This window comes from Accipiter gentilis, chromosome W, assembly GCF_929443795.1.
Source record: "Accipiter gentilis chromosome W, bAccGen1.1, whole genome shotgun sequence".
Taxonomy (NCBI): domain Eukaryota; kingdom Metazoa; phylum Chordata; class Aves; order Accipitriformes; family Accipitridae; genus Astur; species Astur gentilis.
Genome location: NC_064918.1, coordinates 11576984 through 11596939, shown reverse-complemented (window position 1 = coordinate 11596939; position 19956 = coordinate 11576984). Strand labels below are relative to the sequence as shown.

Sequence of the window (19956 nt, the reverse complement as noted above, 5' to 3'; positions counted from 1 at the left end):
ACAGAAATTTTTTACAGGTCAGCTAAAAAAAATGTGAGAAACAGAAATTCTCCTTACTGCGTTGACTCTCTTATTTCCTATTTCAAATATATAATTTCAGAAGAGCTTTTCAGTGTGTTATTGCACAAATCTGTTTTCCCACCCACACAGCAAGAACCTAACAATATTGCTAAACACAGTTAGGCAAGTTAGCGTTGCCAGGTAGACAAAGCCTATGAGTTTTATTGCTGCAACTCCTCACGTAGAGGTATTTTGAAAGGAAAGCTAGATTTAAAAAAGCACCAGTTTTCTAGAATAAAAAAGAAATATGGAGAATTAACTTCTTATACCTGCAAGTTTCTCCAAAAGGATAAACTCTAAGGTGCTTCTGCAACTACTACAATCAGACACTGTGCATTTACAGGTGGTGGTTTTGGTTTTTTTAAACACATCTTCAGACTGATACAAGTTACCAATCCTGCAAAACATTCATTCATGTGAGAAGAGAAACTGCAGCTATCACTACATCCAATTGAGAGCACCTTTAGGGGTGTTCAACACTCACTAACTGATTCACTATTCCAGTCTTGCCTGTACACAAGCAGTTAAGGAAAGGTGAACAAACAGGCCATTTTGTTTTTCTTGGTTTTAGCTGTGCACTGAGGACAACCTGACTCTCTATACTTAACACCAAGAAATGCTTCCTCAATAGAAGCTTAAACAGAGACAGAACAGCAGTCTTACAGATGAGCTGAAAGAGACATTGCTTTTCCATAACTACCATATGAAAGGAAGTACAGGAACATCTTGGCAACAGGAACCTACATTGTAGGTAAGAGTAAGAACACAAGGTGAAGTTTCCACATTAAACTTGGCATCATATGAAATTTGATTAGAGAGCTTTACAAAACATGTAAAAATGTTTGGACAGGAATTCCATATGAGATGGATGACCAACTGAAGTATACAGGAAAAAGTTAGAAAAACAGAAGAACTAACTTACTTTAGATACTGTACTTTTTATCCTAGTTCTTTACAAAGGAAGGCTATACAAATGTATTGGGTTTGTGTGGCAAGGTTTTGATAGCAAGGACTACAGGGGTGGCTTCTGTGAGAAGCTGCTAGAAGCTTCCCCTATGTCCAATAGAGCCAATGCCAACTTGCTCCAAGACAGACCCCGCAGCTGGCCAAGCCAATCAGCAACAGCGGTAGTGCCTCTGTGATAACTTACTTAAGAAGCTGGGGGGGGGACGGGGGACTGCACAACAGGAGCAGCAGTAAGAGAGGAATGAGAATATGTGAAACAACTATGCAGACACCAAGGTCAGTGAAGAAGGAGGGGGAGGAGGTGCTCCAGGCACTAGAGCAGAGACTGCCCTGCAGCTCATGGTGAAGACCATGGTAAGGCAGGCTGTCCCCCTGCAGCCCATGGAGGTCCACGGTGGAGCAGATATCCACCTGCAGCCTGTGGAGGATCCCATGCCAGAGCACCCCCATAGGAAGCCCACACTGGAGCAGGCTTCTAGCAGGACCTGTGGAGAGAGGAGCCCATGCTGGAGCAGGTTTGCTGGCAGGACTTGTGACCCCATGGGGGACCCACGCTGGAGCAGTCTGTTCCTGAAGGACTGCACCTGGTGGAAGGGACCCATGCTGGAGCAGTTCATGAAGAACTGTAGTCCGTTGGAAGAACTCATGTTGGAGAAGTTCATGGAGAACTGTCTCCCATGGGAGGGACCCCATGCTGGAGCAGGGGAAGAGCATGAGGAGTCCTCCCCCTAAGGAGGAAGGAGCAGCAGAAAATAACATGCGATGAACTGACTGCAACCTACATTCCCCATCCCCCTGTGCTGCTCAGGGGGAGGAGGTAGAGAATTCAGGAGTGAAGTCATGCCTGGAAAGAAGGGAGGGGTGGGGGGAAGGCGATTTAAGAATTGGTTTTATTTCTCATTACCCTACTCTGATTTGATTGGTAATAAATTAATTTTCCCCAAGTCAAGTCTGTTTTGCCCATGACAGTAATTGGTGAATGATCTCTCCCTGTCCTTATCGCGACCCATGAGCCTTTCATTATATTTTCTCTCCCCTGTTGTCCCAGTTTCAGCTGGGATAGGGTTAATTTTCTTTCTAGTAGCTGGTATAGTGCTATGTTTTGGATTCAGTATGAGAAGAATGTTGATAACACACCAATGGTTTCAGTTGTTGCTAAGTAGTATTTAGACCAAGTCAAGGATTTTTCAGCTTCTCATGGCCAGCCAGCAAGGCAGCTGGAAGGGCACAAGAAGTTGGGATGGGACACAGCCAGGACAGTTGACCTAAACTGGCCAAAGGGGTATTCTGTACCATGTGATGTTATGCCTAGTATATAAGTTAAGGGGAGTTGGCCTGGGCAGGGGGGAATCGCCGCTCAGGAACTAACTGGTCATCGGTCAGCAAGTGATGAGCAATTGCATTGTGCATCACTTGTTTTGTATATTCCAATTCTTTTATTATTATTGTCATTTTATTATTGCTATTATCATTTTTAGTTTCTTCTTTTCTGTTCTATTAAACTGTTCTTGTCTCAACCCATGAGTTTTGGTGTGGGTTTTTTTCCCCCCGATTTTCTCCCCCATCCCACTGGGTGGGGGGGTGGAAGTGAGTGAGTGGCTTCATGGTGCTTAGTTGCTGGCTGAGGTTAAACCACAACACCTGTCCAGTTGAGGAGGGGGAGTGATAGAGCAGCTTTAGTGAGTACCTTGCATCTAGCCAGGGTCAACCCACCACAACCACTATATCCTTTGTCCCTGCTACATAAGTGCATTTGAAAGTTTACTCCAAATGCAGTAAATGAACAGAGGTCTAACATTTCCCATTGTAGGAGACCAAAGACTAGACAGATCCAAATTAATGGCCTTATTCAGAATTAAGACAGTAGTATGAGCTCATGACCTGGTCTGCACAGACTGCTGACAACCAAAATAACTCCAGCAGGTACCATCCTTTAGCCCACCAGTGGCAGATGACACAGAGCACTGAAAGGAGACAGTCACAGGGTACACGTAAGCCAGGACAGGGTCACTGAGCTTGGTGGAGATGAAGACACAAGACACTGGGTGCACATATCAACTCTTAAAGATACCTGCTTTCCTTAGTATACCTTTATTAACGTAATAGCCGCTGGTTTTGTACTGAATGTTTCTTAAAGACCAGATAAAAAGGCAAGACAGACAGATGCGAGTGAGAGATTCAGCTGTTTAGCTAGAGGAGTTTGAAAAAAAAACAAAACATGAAGGATGAAGTGAGGAAGCAAGACAAGGATACAGAGCAAAGGAGCAGGAAGAAACGAGAACAAGTCCTCTCTAAGCCTCAGAGGGGAGTGTTTTCCTCAGCATGCACTTCAGTAAATATAGTCTTTATATTACACATTATGAAAAAAAATTGTAGCTTGCTGAACACTGCTGGAATTACTCCGGGAATAAAACCCAAACACGCTTACTACACAGATACCTCAGCAATTTGCAGTAGATGAATAAAGGGAGGTTAAGCTCATAACCCCTCTCCCTAGCCTACCGCAGCGAGCAGCGCCGCTCACCACCTCACAGAGACGGGCTTAAGGGCCTCGGGAGGCAGCGAGATAGACACAACCTCCCGGCAACGGCCGAGCGTGGGGAGAGCAGCCGCACCCTCGGCCCACGGCGCCGCCCCGCGCACCAAAACAAGGGGAAACCTCGGGCCTACTCCAGACACCCCTTCCCCGCGCGCACGGCCCAGCAGGCCCCTCCAAGGCCTGGGCATCACCTTCGTAACTCCTCAAACCTCCCCGCGCCCGGACACGTCCCCACAGCGACCCCGGCGGTAGCGCCCAGGGAGGCTGGGACCGCCGTCCCCTCCCACCGCTCACCAGCTGCTTAAGGTCCTCCTCGGAGAGCCCGGCGTAGCGGTACCGCTGCTGCTCGAACTCGTACCGCGTCGTCTTCACCACCACCGCTACCCGCGCCGGCCAGAATCCGCCGCCCGCCGCCTCGAGCCTACCACAGCCCCATCGCCGCGGCACGCACGGCCCAGGCCCCACCACCGCACAGCGGGCGGCGGGGCTCAGGCCGCGGGAGGCGAGGAGACGCCGGCGAGCGCCACCGAGCAGCGGCAGCCCTGGCAGGGCAGAGGAAGCCCCCACCGCCCGCTGGCAGAGCAGCGGGGAACAGTGGGTTACCGCCCGGCTGACAAAGCAGAAGTAGCCGTAGAAAAAGCCCTGGAAAGAGGACATCACACGAGCTCGCTCTCCCCCAGGGCAGGAGCCTGCAGCCAGCACGCGCAACAGCTACCCCCACTCAGCACACATAGCGCGGTCGCGCCGCAACACCTCTCTCCTCCGCTCCCCGCGCGCAAGCTCCACCCCTACCAATGCAGAAGAGAGCCGCAACACCCCGCTCCTCCCCGCGCGCAGGCGCCGCCTCCACCGATGCTGAAGAGCGCCGCAACACATCCACCCTTCGCGGGAGTGGTAGGGATTGCTTCCGAGCTGGGCCTGGTGCAGCGTGTGCATGCGTCCTTCCCGACCAACCGAGCCGGCCCGAGGAAGGGAAGGAGGGGAGAGTGTGGAGCGAGTGCTTGCCTTCTAGTGCTTTGAGAACACGGACTGCGCGTGCAACTGGCGCACAGTATCTTCCCCCTGCCATCTTTCTATGCCCCCGGCTCTACCTCCTCGTGGGCTTGGCGGGTGGATTGTGCGCACCTGGCGCTTACGGCCGTTGTGAGGGGCTGGGTCCTCTTAGCTGGGCTGCTTCGGCTCCCCTGCCTCAAAGGGACACCTCCTGTATCCCTTCCTCATGGTCTTCCGTGGAGCTCTTTTCTGTGCTAACAGTTTGTAAAATAAAGCTAGTTGCATCCTCTGTTTTAACTCATGGAGACAGGACGTGGTATTAAGCAGACTCTGGAAATCCTGAGGTGGACCACAGTGAGGTGCCTTGCTGGGAAGCTGGCTTGCTTCAATGTTAAACGTCTGTCTGAGGAGAAGGATTTAGAAAGTTAGAAAAACACACCAGGTCCTTTATTTAAAAAGGACTAAATACTGCATCATGTGAGGATCTGATGAGAAACATGTAGTTTGAAAAGTCCACCTCTTATTCATGACTATTCTGGTCTTTATTACGTTTATTACAATGTCTGAGGAAGCAAAGCAAAAGGCAACACAGTGAAAGCAACAGGCTTGGGAAAAGACCTGTGCAGCAGCGCTGTGAATGCATGTGAGCAGGACAAGTCTGCATTTTGCAAGTCCAGGGGAAAAAATGAAATAATAGATCCTAAGCTACTTTTTAATATTGTAAGCAAGCTCTCTGGAAATACTGTTGGTTGTTTGGGTTTTTTTAATATCAGTATTAATAACTGCCTTTTCAGGTGTTATCTTTCACACACAGTACTTCTACACTGAATGCTTCATTTATGCACGTTTTTTCTAATTACTCACCTTGTGCCTATTCTTTCCCTGGGGGAAGTTACAGCTTCTCCCTGTGGGGAAAGATTGAAGCAGCAGCTTTTTACCTGTCAGTGCAGCACTCTTCTGCGGTGCTTTGCTAAATACGAGAGTCTTAGGAAATCAGACTAGCTAAAGCCATTCAGCCCTTCCTTACTCTTGTATAACAGTACAAAAGCTCCATCCAGTCTTTACTGACAGGCAGGAGGATATTTTTATCTACTGATTAACTTAGCCTTGAAGGAAAAGACCACAAACCAGATTACCAGGAAAGTAATTAAACATAACTAATTCCCTTGCTAAAGAGAAAATGCCTCATTCAGTATAACCATTAACTTTTGGATTGTACAAAGCAGTAGATAATACAAGATCCTGGAGACCAAAAGGGATATGAGAGGTTTTGAAAATTTACAGCTCTGTTCTGAATGGTATCTCTTTTATAACTTATTTGACCGTTGAGCTGCTCCTCTAGGATTCTGTGCTTCAGACATTACTTATTTATATTTGTTGTGGTTTAACCCAAGCCAGCAACTAAGCACCACGCAGCCGCTCACTCACTCCCCCCCATCCAGTGGGATGGGGGAGAAAATCGGGAAAAAGAAGTAAAACTCGTGGGTTGAGATAAGAACGGTTTAATAGAACAGAAAAGAAGAAACTAATAATGATAACACTAATAAAATCACAACAGTAGTAATAAAAGGATTGGAATGTACAAATGATGCGCAGTGCAATTGCTCACCACCCGCCGACCGACACCCAGCTAGTCCCCCGAGCAGCGATTCCCTCCCCCCACTTCCCAGTTCCTATACTAGATGGGACGTCACATGGTATGGAATACCCCGTTGGCCAGTTTGGGTCAGGTGCCCTGGCTGTGTCCTGTGCCAACTTCTTGTGCCCCTCCAGCTTTCTCGCTGGCTGGGCTTGAGAAGCTGAAAAATCCTTGACTTTAGTCTAAACACTACTTAGCAACAACTGAAAACATCAGTGTTATCAACATTCTTCCCATACTGAACTCAAAACATAGCACTGTACCAGCTACTAGGAAGACAGTGAACTCTATCCCAACTGAAACCAGGACAGTATCCACCCCTTATTCTATACCATTGATGTCATGCTCAGTTCCCATACCTTTAGTTACGTTAGTTACATCCTGATCAATCATCATCACCTTTCCATCCCTTTGAGACATATGAACAATGATATATATATATATATATACACACACACACAGAGATATCATTCCTTTAGTTCATGGCTTATGTTCATAAAACATTTGTTGAGTTCATTTAGTTTCCGACTCTGGGCTCCATCTGTCATACCAGTCTGTCTGGGCAAAGTCCTCTCAGTCAGTAGAGCCGAATTGGGCTTCAGTGCGGTGTGACGAGCAGGTGACATTTGACACAGCAGGAGGATGGTGTGCACTGTTGGATTGTTGCATGCTGGAGTCAGTTCTGGTTCCATCACTATTGCGCTTTGCTCAGTATTATCACAGTTCTTTCTTGCTTGATCTAAGTGTGTGGACACATATTTACCTAACGGTCACAAGAGCATTCCAGACGCCTTCAGAAGGCCTTGAACAGAATAAACAAGAAGACAAAAAAAAGAAAGATGCCAATTAGAAGAACACAGGTGCGCAATCCACGATAAAGGGAACTTGGCACAAAGAACCTCAATTCGGCAGTTTATCTTGACCAATTAGACTGAGACACGTTTCGCATGCTCTAGTTAATATAGCCAATTATGTCCTATGTTTATGCGCATGTACAGAGTTAGTATAACCAATTATATCTTATGTTTATATGCGTGTACAGTGTCGATATAACCAATAATATTTTATGCTTGTGCGCATGGAGACTATATGCTTGCATGCAGCAGCCAATCAAAGCTTCTAAGCAACTTAGAGAATTGTATAAGAATGATCCGCTAGGCTCAATAAACTGGTGACTTTGATCATCATATTGGTGTCCTGTCGTCCGTCCCCGCATGGAATTTCGCAACATATGGCGACCCTGACGTGATCTGTTAAGGAACAAGAGGGGAACGCTAACGACTGAAAAGGCGGTGGAGATTGCCACGGATGCCGGTGGGCTTAAAAGAAAGCGCCGGGCTGCTCGAGAGAGGCAGGAATCGTAAGCTTACATGATAAAAGGCGGCATGGGTATCGCAGCATCTGTGAAGGAAAAGGCAGCCATAAAGACATTTATGAGGCTGGTTGAAAAAATAGAGACAGATATTAAAAAGGACTCGCCCATAAAGGAGGTGAGCAGTCGGGGGAGGAGATGGGGTCTACGCTTTCCAAAGAAGAAGAAGCAATAGTTAAGCTCCTCCAACATATACTCTCAGAGAGAGGAAAAATATGATGAAGCTTGTTTAAAGCGGCTTCTACAATGGAGCAAGGACAGAAACCTTTTAATGAGTGTGGGTACAGCTTTTGAGCTTAGTACCTGGAAAGCTATCGGAACCTCCCTATGGGATGAAATTAGTGACGGGTCTAAAGAAGTTAAAGGTCTTGCAACTTTATGGAAATTGATTAAGAAACTCTGCAAGAAATGAAAGCAGACTGTAAAGCGGCTGCGGCTGCTTTTGCTGCTCTCTCTCCAACCGCGAGCGAAGGGGAAAAGCAGGGAGAAAAACATAATTCAGCGAGAGACACTTTTTGGAGCTTCTCCGGCTGCTCCTGTGCCCTTGACTTCTGCTCCACTCCCTGGGACTGCTGATGTTAATCAGCCATCTGACAGTTCCCAAGCCTCCCTAACCGTATGATTAAAGGAAACCCTACAGAATCAGGAAGCGAGTAAAAATCCACCTACGAGAAAACAGCCCCCAGATACCACCGTTCAACATGAACAAATTATACCTAGCATATACCCTGATTCAAATAATGCAAACGAGGATTTGGCTACTATAATACTAGAGCAAAAAGAGAAAATGTTAGAATTGCTGGAGGAAATACGAAAAAGAGACAGGGGTAAATGTAGGCAACCATTGAGGAAAAAAGCATATGAAAAAGCAGCAAATGCGATTGTAAAAAGTATGGACTCTTTTGCTAAAGTAGTGGGTAAGGCGGAAGAGAAATCCCCCAAGGATAAAATGCAGGAATTGATTGACCTGTGCGTACAAAAAGAGGAAATAATGCCCAAAGAGGGAGAAGGGTTTAAACGGAGACCTACAGTGGATTAGACCTTATTGTGGTATTACAAATACAGACTTACAGCTGCTGCAAAAAATTCAATTGAAGATACCCCGGAAAAAAAGAAAAGTGTGTGTGGCGATGTGGTAAATAATTTGAACAGTGATGAGGAATTAAACACCGAGGGAGATGTCATTAATGGAGGCAAAGATCAACCTTTAAGTAACCTGCCTCTCCAGCAGAGGCCTATCCCCTCTGCACTTCCCTATGAGGCAGATGCATCCCCAGGAGAAGCTATAAAAAAGTGATGAAAGAACATAAATGATAAAATGTTAACTGAAGGTTTAATCCTGTGGCTTTTCCAGTTACAGAAAAACGTAATGGCTAATGGACTGTCTGCTCCGTTTAGTCAGGCATTATTGCAGAATATATTTTCCGGTCAAACTTTAATGGGCTTTGACTGTACACAATTGGCTACAATGATTTTAGCCCTGACTCAGCATCTATTATGGAAGGTGAAATGGGCAGAATTATGTGATTTAGTGGCACTAAGAAATTTGGACCGCCCAGAAGGAGATCTGCGGTATATGATCACTGCTGCACAAATGATGGGGACTGGTGACTTTGCAGATGTTAATAGGCAAGCAAGGCTACCTGTGGAAGCATTACAAGAATCAGCTTCCTTAGCTCTGAAGGCAATGGTAAACTTGCCTGAAGCTGGAAAGCCACAACAATCATTTACAAGTATAAGGCAGGGTAATACGGAAACTTATATGTCCTTTATTGATCGTCTGCGAGATGCTATTGAAAAGCAAATAGATAATGCTGATGCCAAAGAAGCATTGATAATAAAACTGGCTGTGGAAAATGCAAATGCAGATTATAAAAAAATACTACAATTGATGCCAGGAAGAGTGACACTAGTACATATGATAGAGGCCTGTAACAAAGTTGGGTCTTTGGAGCATAAAACTACATTAATAGCCAATGCTTTTGCTGTAGCCATGCGAATGGATACAAAAAAAATGTTAAGAAATGCTATAAATGTGGACAACCGGGACATTTGCAATTTCAGTGTGAAGAGGGGCGAAACAAAGTGGAAGTTGGGCCTAATATATGCCCTCATTGTCATAAAGGGAGACATTATGCTAACCAATGTAGATATCGTTTCACAAATGGAGGTGTAGCTCTGCCACCTCGAGGTACCCCATCGCCGGGAAACTACGAGAAGAGTGCGAGGAGCGGTGCGATGACCCCAACAGCTCTGAAAGGATCCCAGAATGGCGCCAAGAAGGATGTCTGGCAGAATTGCCAGCCCAAACAGCTGGAAGTGCCAGAGTGGATGTCTCAACAATAGAAACCATTCTACTATGGAAGTCTCAGGTACACCGTGTGCCAGTAAACGCACAAGGACCATTGGGTAATGGGCTTAGTGCCCTGTTGTTGGGACGGTCTAGTATAACATTACAAGGAATTTTTGTGCTTCCCGGGGTGATTGATGCGGACTACACAGGTCGCATTTGTGCTATGATTTGGATGCCATCTTCACCAGTATCGATACAGGAAGGAAGCAGAATTGCACAGCTAGTCCCTTTTAAAGCAAATGTACCATGTAAGGTTAATCAACAGCGTGGCAATGCAGGGTTTGGATCTACGGGATTAGAAGCTCAAATTATGTGGTCAATGGAGATCAATAAAACAAAACCTAGTATATCAATAGAGTTACAAAATGCAAAGAACAGGCCAGAAAAAATAAAATTACAAGCATTAGTGGATACTGGAGCAGATGTAACGGTTCTATTGTGGGAGGACTGGCCTGTCACTCGGGAGCTTTCTGAGATGGACTCGAAACTGTTCGGTGTGGGAGGATTATCTAAAACCTGACAAAGCAAATATATGATTCAATGGATTTGTCAAAATTCAGTTTCTTATATCAAACCTTATGTAACCAATATCCCTATGAACCTGATAGGCAGGGATGCATTAAGTCAAATGGGATGTGTGCTTAGTACAGGAGACAATTTTGTGGCGCGGCCATTGACGGGCGACCATGCCTAAAACTGAAATGGAAAACAGAGGAACTGGTTTGGGTAGATCAATGGCTGCTGACTGAATCTAAGGTCGCCATCTTGAAACAGTTAGTACAGGAGCAATTGGAACAAGGGCACTTGGTGAATACCACGAGCCCTTGGAATACACCAGTTTTTGTCATTCCAAAAAAATCTGGGAAATGGAGACTGTTGCATGATTTAAGGAAAATAAATGAAGTAATGGAAAGTATGGGAGCCCTTCAATTAGGGTTACCCACGCCTACTATGATTCCACAAGGATGGAACATTTTGATTATTGATTTAAAAGATTATTTATTTACAATATATTTAGACCCAAAAGATGTGGAAAAATTTGCCTTTTCTATCCCCACCATAAACAAACAGGAACCCATGGAATGTTATCATTGGGTAGTTCTGCCACAAGTGTAGACATTCGTCTGATCACCCCGTGGGACTCGGCACAGGGTCCACCATACCCTGGGCCACAGAGCACTGACACCAATATGAGGATGCTGCAAATGGCGTTTATTCAACTGCGTCACGCCCTTACATACTGTCTGTCGGTCATCCCGCCTCCTTTAACCCTTCTCTTTCCGTACATCGTGAGATCTTCCGAGCGCCAATCCCTACAAGTCCCCCCTCACTATGGCGGATGACCGACGGTACAAACTGGCGTTACAGCTATAATCGATCCCACCACCTCATGGTAATTCGTGTACTGGTGGGTACCCGCACTCTGTATAAAGAGTTTCCGCACGCAAACAGTCAGTGCTGGTATCCCACAACAAACCATAATAACCACCACCAAAAGGATTCCAAATAGGGTCAACGTTTTTCAGTCAATCAAAGACAGGAGCCATTGCCAGGTCGACGAGAGGAGATTGTCAAGCCACTGTCACCTGCCTCCTGTAATTGATTGGCTTTGTCTAAAAGCATATCATAGTCCCCTGCTTATGGGGTACACACAGCGGTTGCTGTAAAGTGGATCTGCGGTGTTCAAAACATCGGTCACACCATTTTGATGTTCGGCTGGTGCGTCTCCAGAGTTGTTGTCCACAGCGGTCATACTTGACAAGCACCCAAGGGTCACAACGACCACAGTGCAGGTACTTAGACGATCTTTTGAATGGCATCCTGCAAAATAACTCACAACAAATCGTTATTGACTGAGGTCTGGTTTCAACCACCGTGACGGCACCCAGCGCACACGTGAGTCTGGGTGCTCTGATGATTGTACTGCAGCATACCCTCTTCCCTGTGTCACCAAGCGCCTCCCACCTTCCCACTTTCCTGTTTCTGGGTCTTTCTTGTTGGGTCTCAACTAGTGCTGCTTGTAATCTGTTTGTCCAAGCTTCTTTCTAAATCAAGAAAAAGGTGTGAGTCAAAATCATACTGCAAAACTGTCGCGAATCCCAGGGAGTCAGTGAACCTGAAAAAACCACATCTAAAAGAGAGCCTGTCATGGGATGTCCTAAGCCGTAATCATCCACGGTCTTCTTCACTTGTTGCAAAAGCTTGCTATCTAACGGAGACCACTCCACCCCTACACCACCTGGACCAGCTCGGACTGGGCAAACTAAAGGGGGTCCTTCAAAGCGTATGCCGTCCATAACGCATTCCTTTGCTACAATTTTCCAGTCTGGCAACGTGACCCTCGGTGAATCGGGAACTCCTTTCTGTTCCCCAGCTGCTTGTAGCAGCTCCCGCTGTTGCTTCACCTGCTCCTGCATCTCCTCTACTACTCGCTGCAGCATCTGCAGCGGATCTGTAGCTGGGTCGGGCGCAGGTGTTAAAGGCATAGGCGTTGCCTTTTCACTGGCTGCTGCCGACTGCGCCTTACAGCCGGAGATAGCCTTTTGTTTTACCGCTGCGTGCGGCGGACGACAGCGGTTTCCGCCCACCAGTTGCCACGCCTCCTCTAACCGTTGAGCCGACCCCTCGATTGAGTCCGGCCCACTCTCTTCCTCTTCCGCTACGCGCGTAAGAGGGGGTGTCCTGACTTTCCTTCCTCCTTCCTTTGGCCGTGCTCCGCCTCTCCCGACCTCCGGAGAGACATCCGGGGAGAAAGCGGATGTCGGCGCCATCTTAGGGTGAGCTTGTGGCGCGGTTCGCAAAACACGTCCTGGCACCCAATCCTCCGGATCATACAGGGGAACCGCTCCCTCCTCTACCTGCTCCTTTTCTGATCCCTTCATCACAGCCCTCTCCGCCTCCTCTAGTCTCTGCCTCTCCTTCTCCCGTCTCCTTTGCTCAGCCACGGGTTCCTCTGCCTCCTGAATTAACTGTCGCTCTTTCTCCCGCTCCTCCTCTCTCGCCCGTTCACGCTCCCGTTCAAACTCCTCCCAAGGGTATCCCGGTGGTTCGGCCGGTGCCGACGGCTGCACTGGGAGCACCAGAGGCGTCTGCTCCGCTACCTCCGTCAGCCCTTCTGTCCGCGCCTCCCCATCCGCCTGCACGCCCCGATCCGCCTGCGCGTGCATCAATCTCTTTGCTTCCTTCCATGTTAAGCCCTCCTCCCGCACTTTCCTGAAAATCGCCCTAATCCGCCCCCACGTCTTTAACTCCGGACCATGCTGCGTCGCCATAGCCCGTTCCGCTAAAGCCGCGGTGCATTTCGGCCAGCACTCAGGAGACAATATGTCCCCCGGGCGCTCTATCGCTTCCTCTTTCAGGAGCCGCTCTAGGCAAGCTTTCGCTTCTTTTTGTCCCATAGGGATTTTTACCTCTCTAGAGCACGAGTCCAACACCTTCAGGACTCCTTCCATGCCTGGCCAGGCCTTCGATTACGCCCCGCGTAATCCGCCGATGTCCAATCACGTCAGGGTCACCACTTGTAGACATTCGTCTGATCACCCCGTGGGACTCGGCACAGGGTCCACCATACCCTGGGCCACAGAGCACTGACACCAATATGAGGATGCTGCAAATGGCGTTTATTCAACTGCGTCACGCCCTTACATACTGTCTGTCGGTCATCCCGCCTCCTTTAACCCTTCTCTTTCCGTACATCGCGAGATCTTCCGAGCGCCAATCCCTACACACAAGGAATGAAAAATTCTCCAACCATATGCCAAACCTATGTATCCCAAGCTCTAAAAGGGTTTACACAACAAAATTCAGACTTGATTATTTATCAATATATGGATGATATCTTGATAGCAGGGAAAAGAGAGTTATCCGAAAAGCTCGAAGAATTGACTACACAACTGTCTGATTTTGGTTTAAAAATAGCACCAGAAAAAGTACAAAAAATGCAACCATGGAAATATTTAGGCTGGAAGATTTTAGAAAAAACTATAGTTCCACAAAAACTGGAAATTACAGACAAGATTGAAACATTGAATGATGTGCAAAAATTACTGGGGACAATTTATTGGGTTCGAACACTGTTGGGAATAAATAATTGTCGGGGGATGCAACGAGTCTTCGGAATTCCTGACAGTTCGAGAACAGCGCAACCTTGAGCAGCTTGTAGTATATCCTTGAGAAGTCTGGAAAGATCCGAGAAGACCAGTACGAAAACAAGATAGTGATAAGAAGAACCGTCCTGACAAACTCACCAATCATGAATTGTTAGTTACTAAGCCAATCATATACTAACACATACTCTGAAGAAGGGGATAAAAAGGTGTGTTAGAACAATAAAGTAGCCATTTTGCGTGATCTATTACTTGTCGTGTCCGTCTCTACCATGACAAATGGTGACCCCGATGCACCTGAGCGAACGGATCATCTAATGGCCATAAATCCAGCACTAGCGAGAAGTATACCAGCGGCGACGAGAGCTGCAAAGGAGTATGCCGGCAGCGAGAAAAGTTGTGGAGACAGAGCCCGGCAAAGCTGAGAGCAGTGGAATCTGCCTGGTCCGGACCTGAGCCTAGACACCTAAAAAGGTGAGCCACCGGGGACTAAACTGTTAGAATGGGGCAGCAATTAACAAAAGAAAAGGAGACGATTTTGTCTACCTGGAAAGCCCTATTAAAAAGAAAAGGGGTTAAAACCCCAGAACAAAGCCTGGAAAGGATTTTAATACGGTGTAAGATGCAAGGCTTTACAGCCACAACAGTTACTGCATTCAGTGTGGATGCATGGCAAGCAGTGGGCTGGAAAATGTTTGATGAGATCTCTAAAGGACAGAAAGAGCTCTGTAAGTTGGCAATCGTATGGCGTCTATTACGTGAGACCCTGAAGGAATGGAAAGCAGAATGTGATGCGAAAGATCAGCAAAAGAAAGATGAGAAATCAGAAAATGTTATCAATGAAAAAGTTTCTGCTCAAGTAACAGCTGCGGCCGATGCTGCAATATCAGCAGTTGCGGGCAGAAAACCCCTCATGAGCAAAACCAGATCATACCCTTATTCACCTCCTCCTCCTCCGCCATTAATTACTTTACCGGGCGATGAGGGGCCCTCCTCACCTACTGGTGCGGCGGCAGAAGGGGTGACTCCATCAGCCCCCCCTGAGGAGAAAAATGTGGTAACTAACACCGAGCCGGAAAGTGCGGGCCATAATGAAATTGAGGGCCGAAAGGATGGTGAGACTCAAACCGAATGTGAGGGCCGCACGGAAAATGAGACCAAAAATGAAGCTGAGGCAGATATAGCTCTAATTGACGCTATGCGATCTCTGCAGCTCGCAGATAAAACCATACCGGAAGAACCCCTGCCATGGAATCTCCCTCCATCCACAATAACTGTAGTCCCGAGATCCCCTGATCAATTTTGGGAGGGAGTTAGAAGATATGCTGCCGACTCCGGCAACTGGGATCTAGTAGAACGCCTCAGCCCGTGCTCTCTAACACCTGCATTTCTAAAGCCTCTAGATAACACAGCAGAGGCTCCTGTTACATTTCCTGTTTTCAAAGCTGCTGCAGGCACAAACCGGCACGATGAGCACAATCCAATCGGCTGGAGAGTAGTGCAGGATTTGCAGAATAAAGTACAAAAATTTGGAATCAATTCTCCTGAGGTAATGCAGCTTATTCGTATAATCAGCACAGATCTGCTGTGTCCATATGACATTATGCACCTTGCGCAAGTGCTGTTTCAGCCCGTACAGTTGCAAGTATTTCAATCCACCTGGAGGCAGATGGCACGCGCGGCGGCGCTGCATAATTCACGACTGCCACAGGGTGACCCGAGATTAGGCCTTGGAGAGGATGATTTGCTTGGTGAAGGGCAGTATAGTAACCCTCAGCTGCAGGCTACATGGCCTCCGCTGGCTCTCGAACAAGCACAAAATATAGGCCTTATGGCAATAAAGTGAACCATGGATATGGCAGCTCCAAAGCAAAAATACATCACTATCCGCCAAGGCCCCACAGAACCCTTTTTACAATTTGTAGAAAAAATATCTGCTGCCCTGGAAAAACAGGTAGAAGATGAGGTCTTAAGACAAATGCTGTGCAAACAGTTGGCAAAAGATAATGCTAATGAGGACTGTCAAAAGATCATACAGGCTCTGCCAGGAGATCCTTCTGTCCCTGACATGGTAGCTGCATGTTCTAAAGTTGGGACACTGGCACACACAGTGACCACCATAGCCAATGCTATGAGAAATTCTGGAAAGTGCTCTGGGTGTCGCAGTGAAGGGCACATCATGGTAACTTCTCCACACAAAACATCACCAGGTAAACGACCGGTGCACCACTCACCGGAGATTACTTGCAAGAAATGTGGAAAATTAGGACACTTTGCAAAACAATGTCGTTCCAAATTTCATGTGTATTGGTTTTGTTTGGCAAGGTTTTGGTAGCGGGGGGAGGGTTACAGGGGTGGCTTCTGTAAGAAGCTGCTGGAAGCTTCCCCTGTGTTCGAGAGAGAGCGAGCCCATACCAGCCGGCTCTAAGACGGACCCGCCGCTGGCCAAGGCCGAGCCAATCAGTGACAGTGGTAACGCCTCTGTGATAACATTTTTAAGAAGGAAAAAAAAGGTTGGGACGGGGAGAAACTGCCGCCGGAGTGAGGAGTGAGAACATGTAAGAGAAACAAGCCTGCGGACACCAAGGTCAGTGAAGAAGGAGGGGGAGGAGATGCTCCAGGCGCCGGAGCGAAGATTCCCCTGCAGCCCGTGGTGAAGACCCTGGTGAGGCAGGCTGTCCCCCTGCAGTCCAGGGAGGTCCACGGTGGAGCAGATATCCACCTGTAGCCCGTGGAGGACCCCACGCCGGAGCAGGTGGGTTCCCGAAGGAGGCTGTGACCCCGTGGGAACCCCGCGCTGGAGCAGGCTCCTGGCAGGACCTGCGGATCTGTGGAGAGAGGAGCCCACGGAGCAGGTTTTCTGGCAGGACTTGTGACCCCGTGGGGGACCCGCGCTGGAGCAGTGTGCTCCTGAAGGACTGCACACCGTGGAATGGACCCATGCTGGAGCAGTTTGTGAAGAACTGCAGCCCGTGGGAATGGCCCACGTTGGAGGAGTTCGTGGAGGACTGTCTCCCGTGGGTGGGACCCCACGCTGGAGCAGGGGAAGAGTGTGATCAGCCCTCGTCCTGAGGAGGTGAAGCGGCAGAAAATAACGTGTGATGACCATAAACCCCATCCCTGTCCCCCTGTGCCGCTGGGGGGGCTTGGTGGTGAAATCCGGGAGGGTAGTTGTGCCCGGGAAGAAGGGAGGGGTGGTGGGAAGGTGTTCTGAGATTTCATTTTATTTCTCATTACCTTGCTCTGGTTGATTTGTAATAAATTGAGTTAATTTTCCCAAACTGAGTCTGTTTTGCCCGTGACGGTAATAGTGAATGATCTCTCCTGTCCTTATCTCGACCCGCGAGCCTTTTGTTATATTTTCTCTCCCCTATCCAGCTGAGGATGGGGGAGTGATAGAACGGCTTTGGTGGGCACCTGGTGTTCAGCCAGGGTCAACCCATCACATCATTCTAATGGACAGCCGCTACAGGAAAACCGCAAAACGAGTGCGAGAGGGCGCGCGAGGAGAACAAATCCCCTCCCGACAGCCAGCCAATTCCTCTCTGCGAACAATTGTCAGCTGCAACAGCTGGCTCAGCAGGGTTGGATGTATCCACCGCCGACACAGTAACTCTAGTCACGAAAGACATCGTTAAGGTCCCTCTTAATGCAAGGGGTCCTATAGGACGGGGACTGAGTGCATTGCTACTGGGAAGATCAAGTAGCACGTTCAATGGAATAATCGTGCATGTGGGAGTTATTGATGCTGCTTTTACAGGTCAAATTTGCGCGATGATTTCGACCCCCTACCCACCAGTACCAATCCCTAAAGGTACTCGCATTGCTCAACTTGTTCCTTTTTCGAGTTCTATTTCAAAAGCAGAACAGCGACTGCGATGCGATGGAGGCTTCGGCTCCACGGGACCCCCTCAGGGCTGCTGGTCTCAGACTGTCTCATCATCCCGACCACATATGACGTGCACACTGTCAAATCACGGAAGATCTCCGACTACAGTAAGGCTTGCAGGGCTCCTGGACACCGGAGCTGATGTGACTATTATTGCCGATTATCTGTGGCCATCTACCTGGCCAACAGAGGAGACTGGTATGGGAGTAGTGGGGCTGGGAGGATCCACAGGAACAAAGATAGCAGCCACTCCAGTTCCGATTGCCAATCCTGAGGGCCAACAAGCAGTTATTAAACCATATGTGATGGCAGCTCCCCTCAATTTATGGGGGAGGGATTGCTTGTCGCAGTGGGGGGTGAGAATTATCACAGATTTTTAACGGGGGCCACTGTGCTGCAGGGTGTTAGACAACCCATGCTTGTTTTAACTTGGTTAACAAATAACCCTGTGTGGGTGGATCAGTGGCCCCTACCAATTGAAAAAATTAAAGGCCCTGCAAGAATTGGTAGCAGAACAACTAGCTGCCGGACACATCGAACCATCTCACAGTCCGTGGAATACTCCAGTGTTTGTGGAAAAAAAAAAAAATAATCAGGAAAATGGTGATTTTTGCATGACCTGTGGCAAGTCAATGCTGTCATGGCCACGATGGGGGCTCTGCAACCAGGCATGCCTTCACCTGCCATGATCCCTCAAGATTGGGAAATCATTGTCATGGACCTTAAAGATTGGGGTTTTTTACAATTCCATTAGCTTCCCAAGACAAAAAAAAAATAAAATTTGCATTCTCTGTGCCTTCTATCAATCATGCAGAACCGGCAAAAAGATATCAATGGAGAGTTCTGCCACAGAGCATGAAAAATTCACCAGCCATTTGCAATGGTTTGTTTCACAAGGTCTGTCACCTATAAGGGAAAAATTCCCTACTAGTTATAGTTATCACTATATGGATGACATTCTGTTAGCATCAGACAACAAGGAGCAGTTGAATGGCATGAAAAATTTGGCCACGAATTTGGTACAACAGTATGAGTTAGTTATTGCCCCTGAAAAAGAGCAAAAAATAGCACCCTGGAAATATTTGGGAATGACAATTACAAATAAGCAGGTTGTGCCCCAACCCGTGAAACTTAAGCCTGCAGTTAAGACACTCAGTGATGTACAGAAATTAATGGGATCCTTGAACTGGATCAGGCCCTATCTTGGACTGACCAATTCGCAGTTACAATCTTTATTGGAATTATTAAAACATTCCAATGATCCAACAGAACCCAGAATATTGAATAAGGAAGCGTTAAATGTAATTCACAGGGTGGAACAATGTATACACAAGAAATTTGTTTCTCAAATTGATCTGTCTCAATTGGTACAATTCTTTGTACTAATTGACAAAACTGTGCCATTTGGTGCTTTGGTGCAGTGGAATTCTGAGTGGGATGACCCATTACATATTTTAGAATGGATGCTTTTGTCATTTCTGGCCACGAAAAACTGCTCCTGGCTTGTTTGAACTTATTGCTGATGTAATCATAAAAGCCAGAAAACGATGTGTAGAACTAACAGGACGTGATCCAGCTACGATTGTTTTACCTGTTCAAAATTGGTACTTTGAATGGTGTCTGGCAAACAATTACAAGCTGCAAGCGGCTATGGCGGGTTTTCAAGGACAGATCTCGTATCAACTACCGTCGCACCCGCTCCTGAAATTTGCTCGAGAAATGCCATTTGGTCAGAAAAACTTAAGCCAACCGGAACCTGTGAAAGGTCCTACTGTCTTCACAGATGGTTCTGGAAAAACAGGTAAAGCAGCAGTAGTATGGTATGAAAACAACAACTGGAACAGCAAAGTAGTGTATCAAAATGGTTCTCCACAAATAGTAGAGCTGCGTGCACATGGCACACTGAAGCAGCAGCTTCAAAAACAAAAAGGGGGAATGATTGGGGAGCCGCCACAGGCATGTTTAGATAACATATTTTATGTTCTTAGCTTTCTCTATTATGGGGATAATTCTTCTCTACCTCCTTTTTTCAACACTTC

At 47.4% G+C, this 19956-nt stretch overlaps 2 protein-coding genes across 5 annotated transcripts in view; one reads left to right on the top strand and one right to left on the bottom strand.

Moving 5' to 3' along the window:
• Positions 1 to 4310, bottom strand: part of LOC126035293 (NAD kinase 2, mitochondrial-like) — a 74108-nt gene extending 69798 nt beyond the window's left edge. For 3 of the 4 annotated variants that reach the window (XM_049793725.1, XM_049793726.1, XM_049793727.1), the window contains exon 1: positions 3860 to 4310. In XM_049793725.1, the coding sequence (XP_049649682.1) occupies positions 3860 to 4222 (363 nt within the window). In that variant the 5' untranslated portion in view covers positions 4223 to 4310. The remainder of the gene's footprint in view (positions 1 to 3859) is intronic. The other variant, XM_049793728.1, reaches the window with a different exon arrangement.
• LOC126035313 (uncharacterized) overlaps positions 1 to 19956 on the top strand; it is a 289711-nt gene that overhangs the window by 184886 nt on the left and 84869 nt on the right. The gene's annotated exons all lie outside the window — the stretch shown is intronic.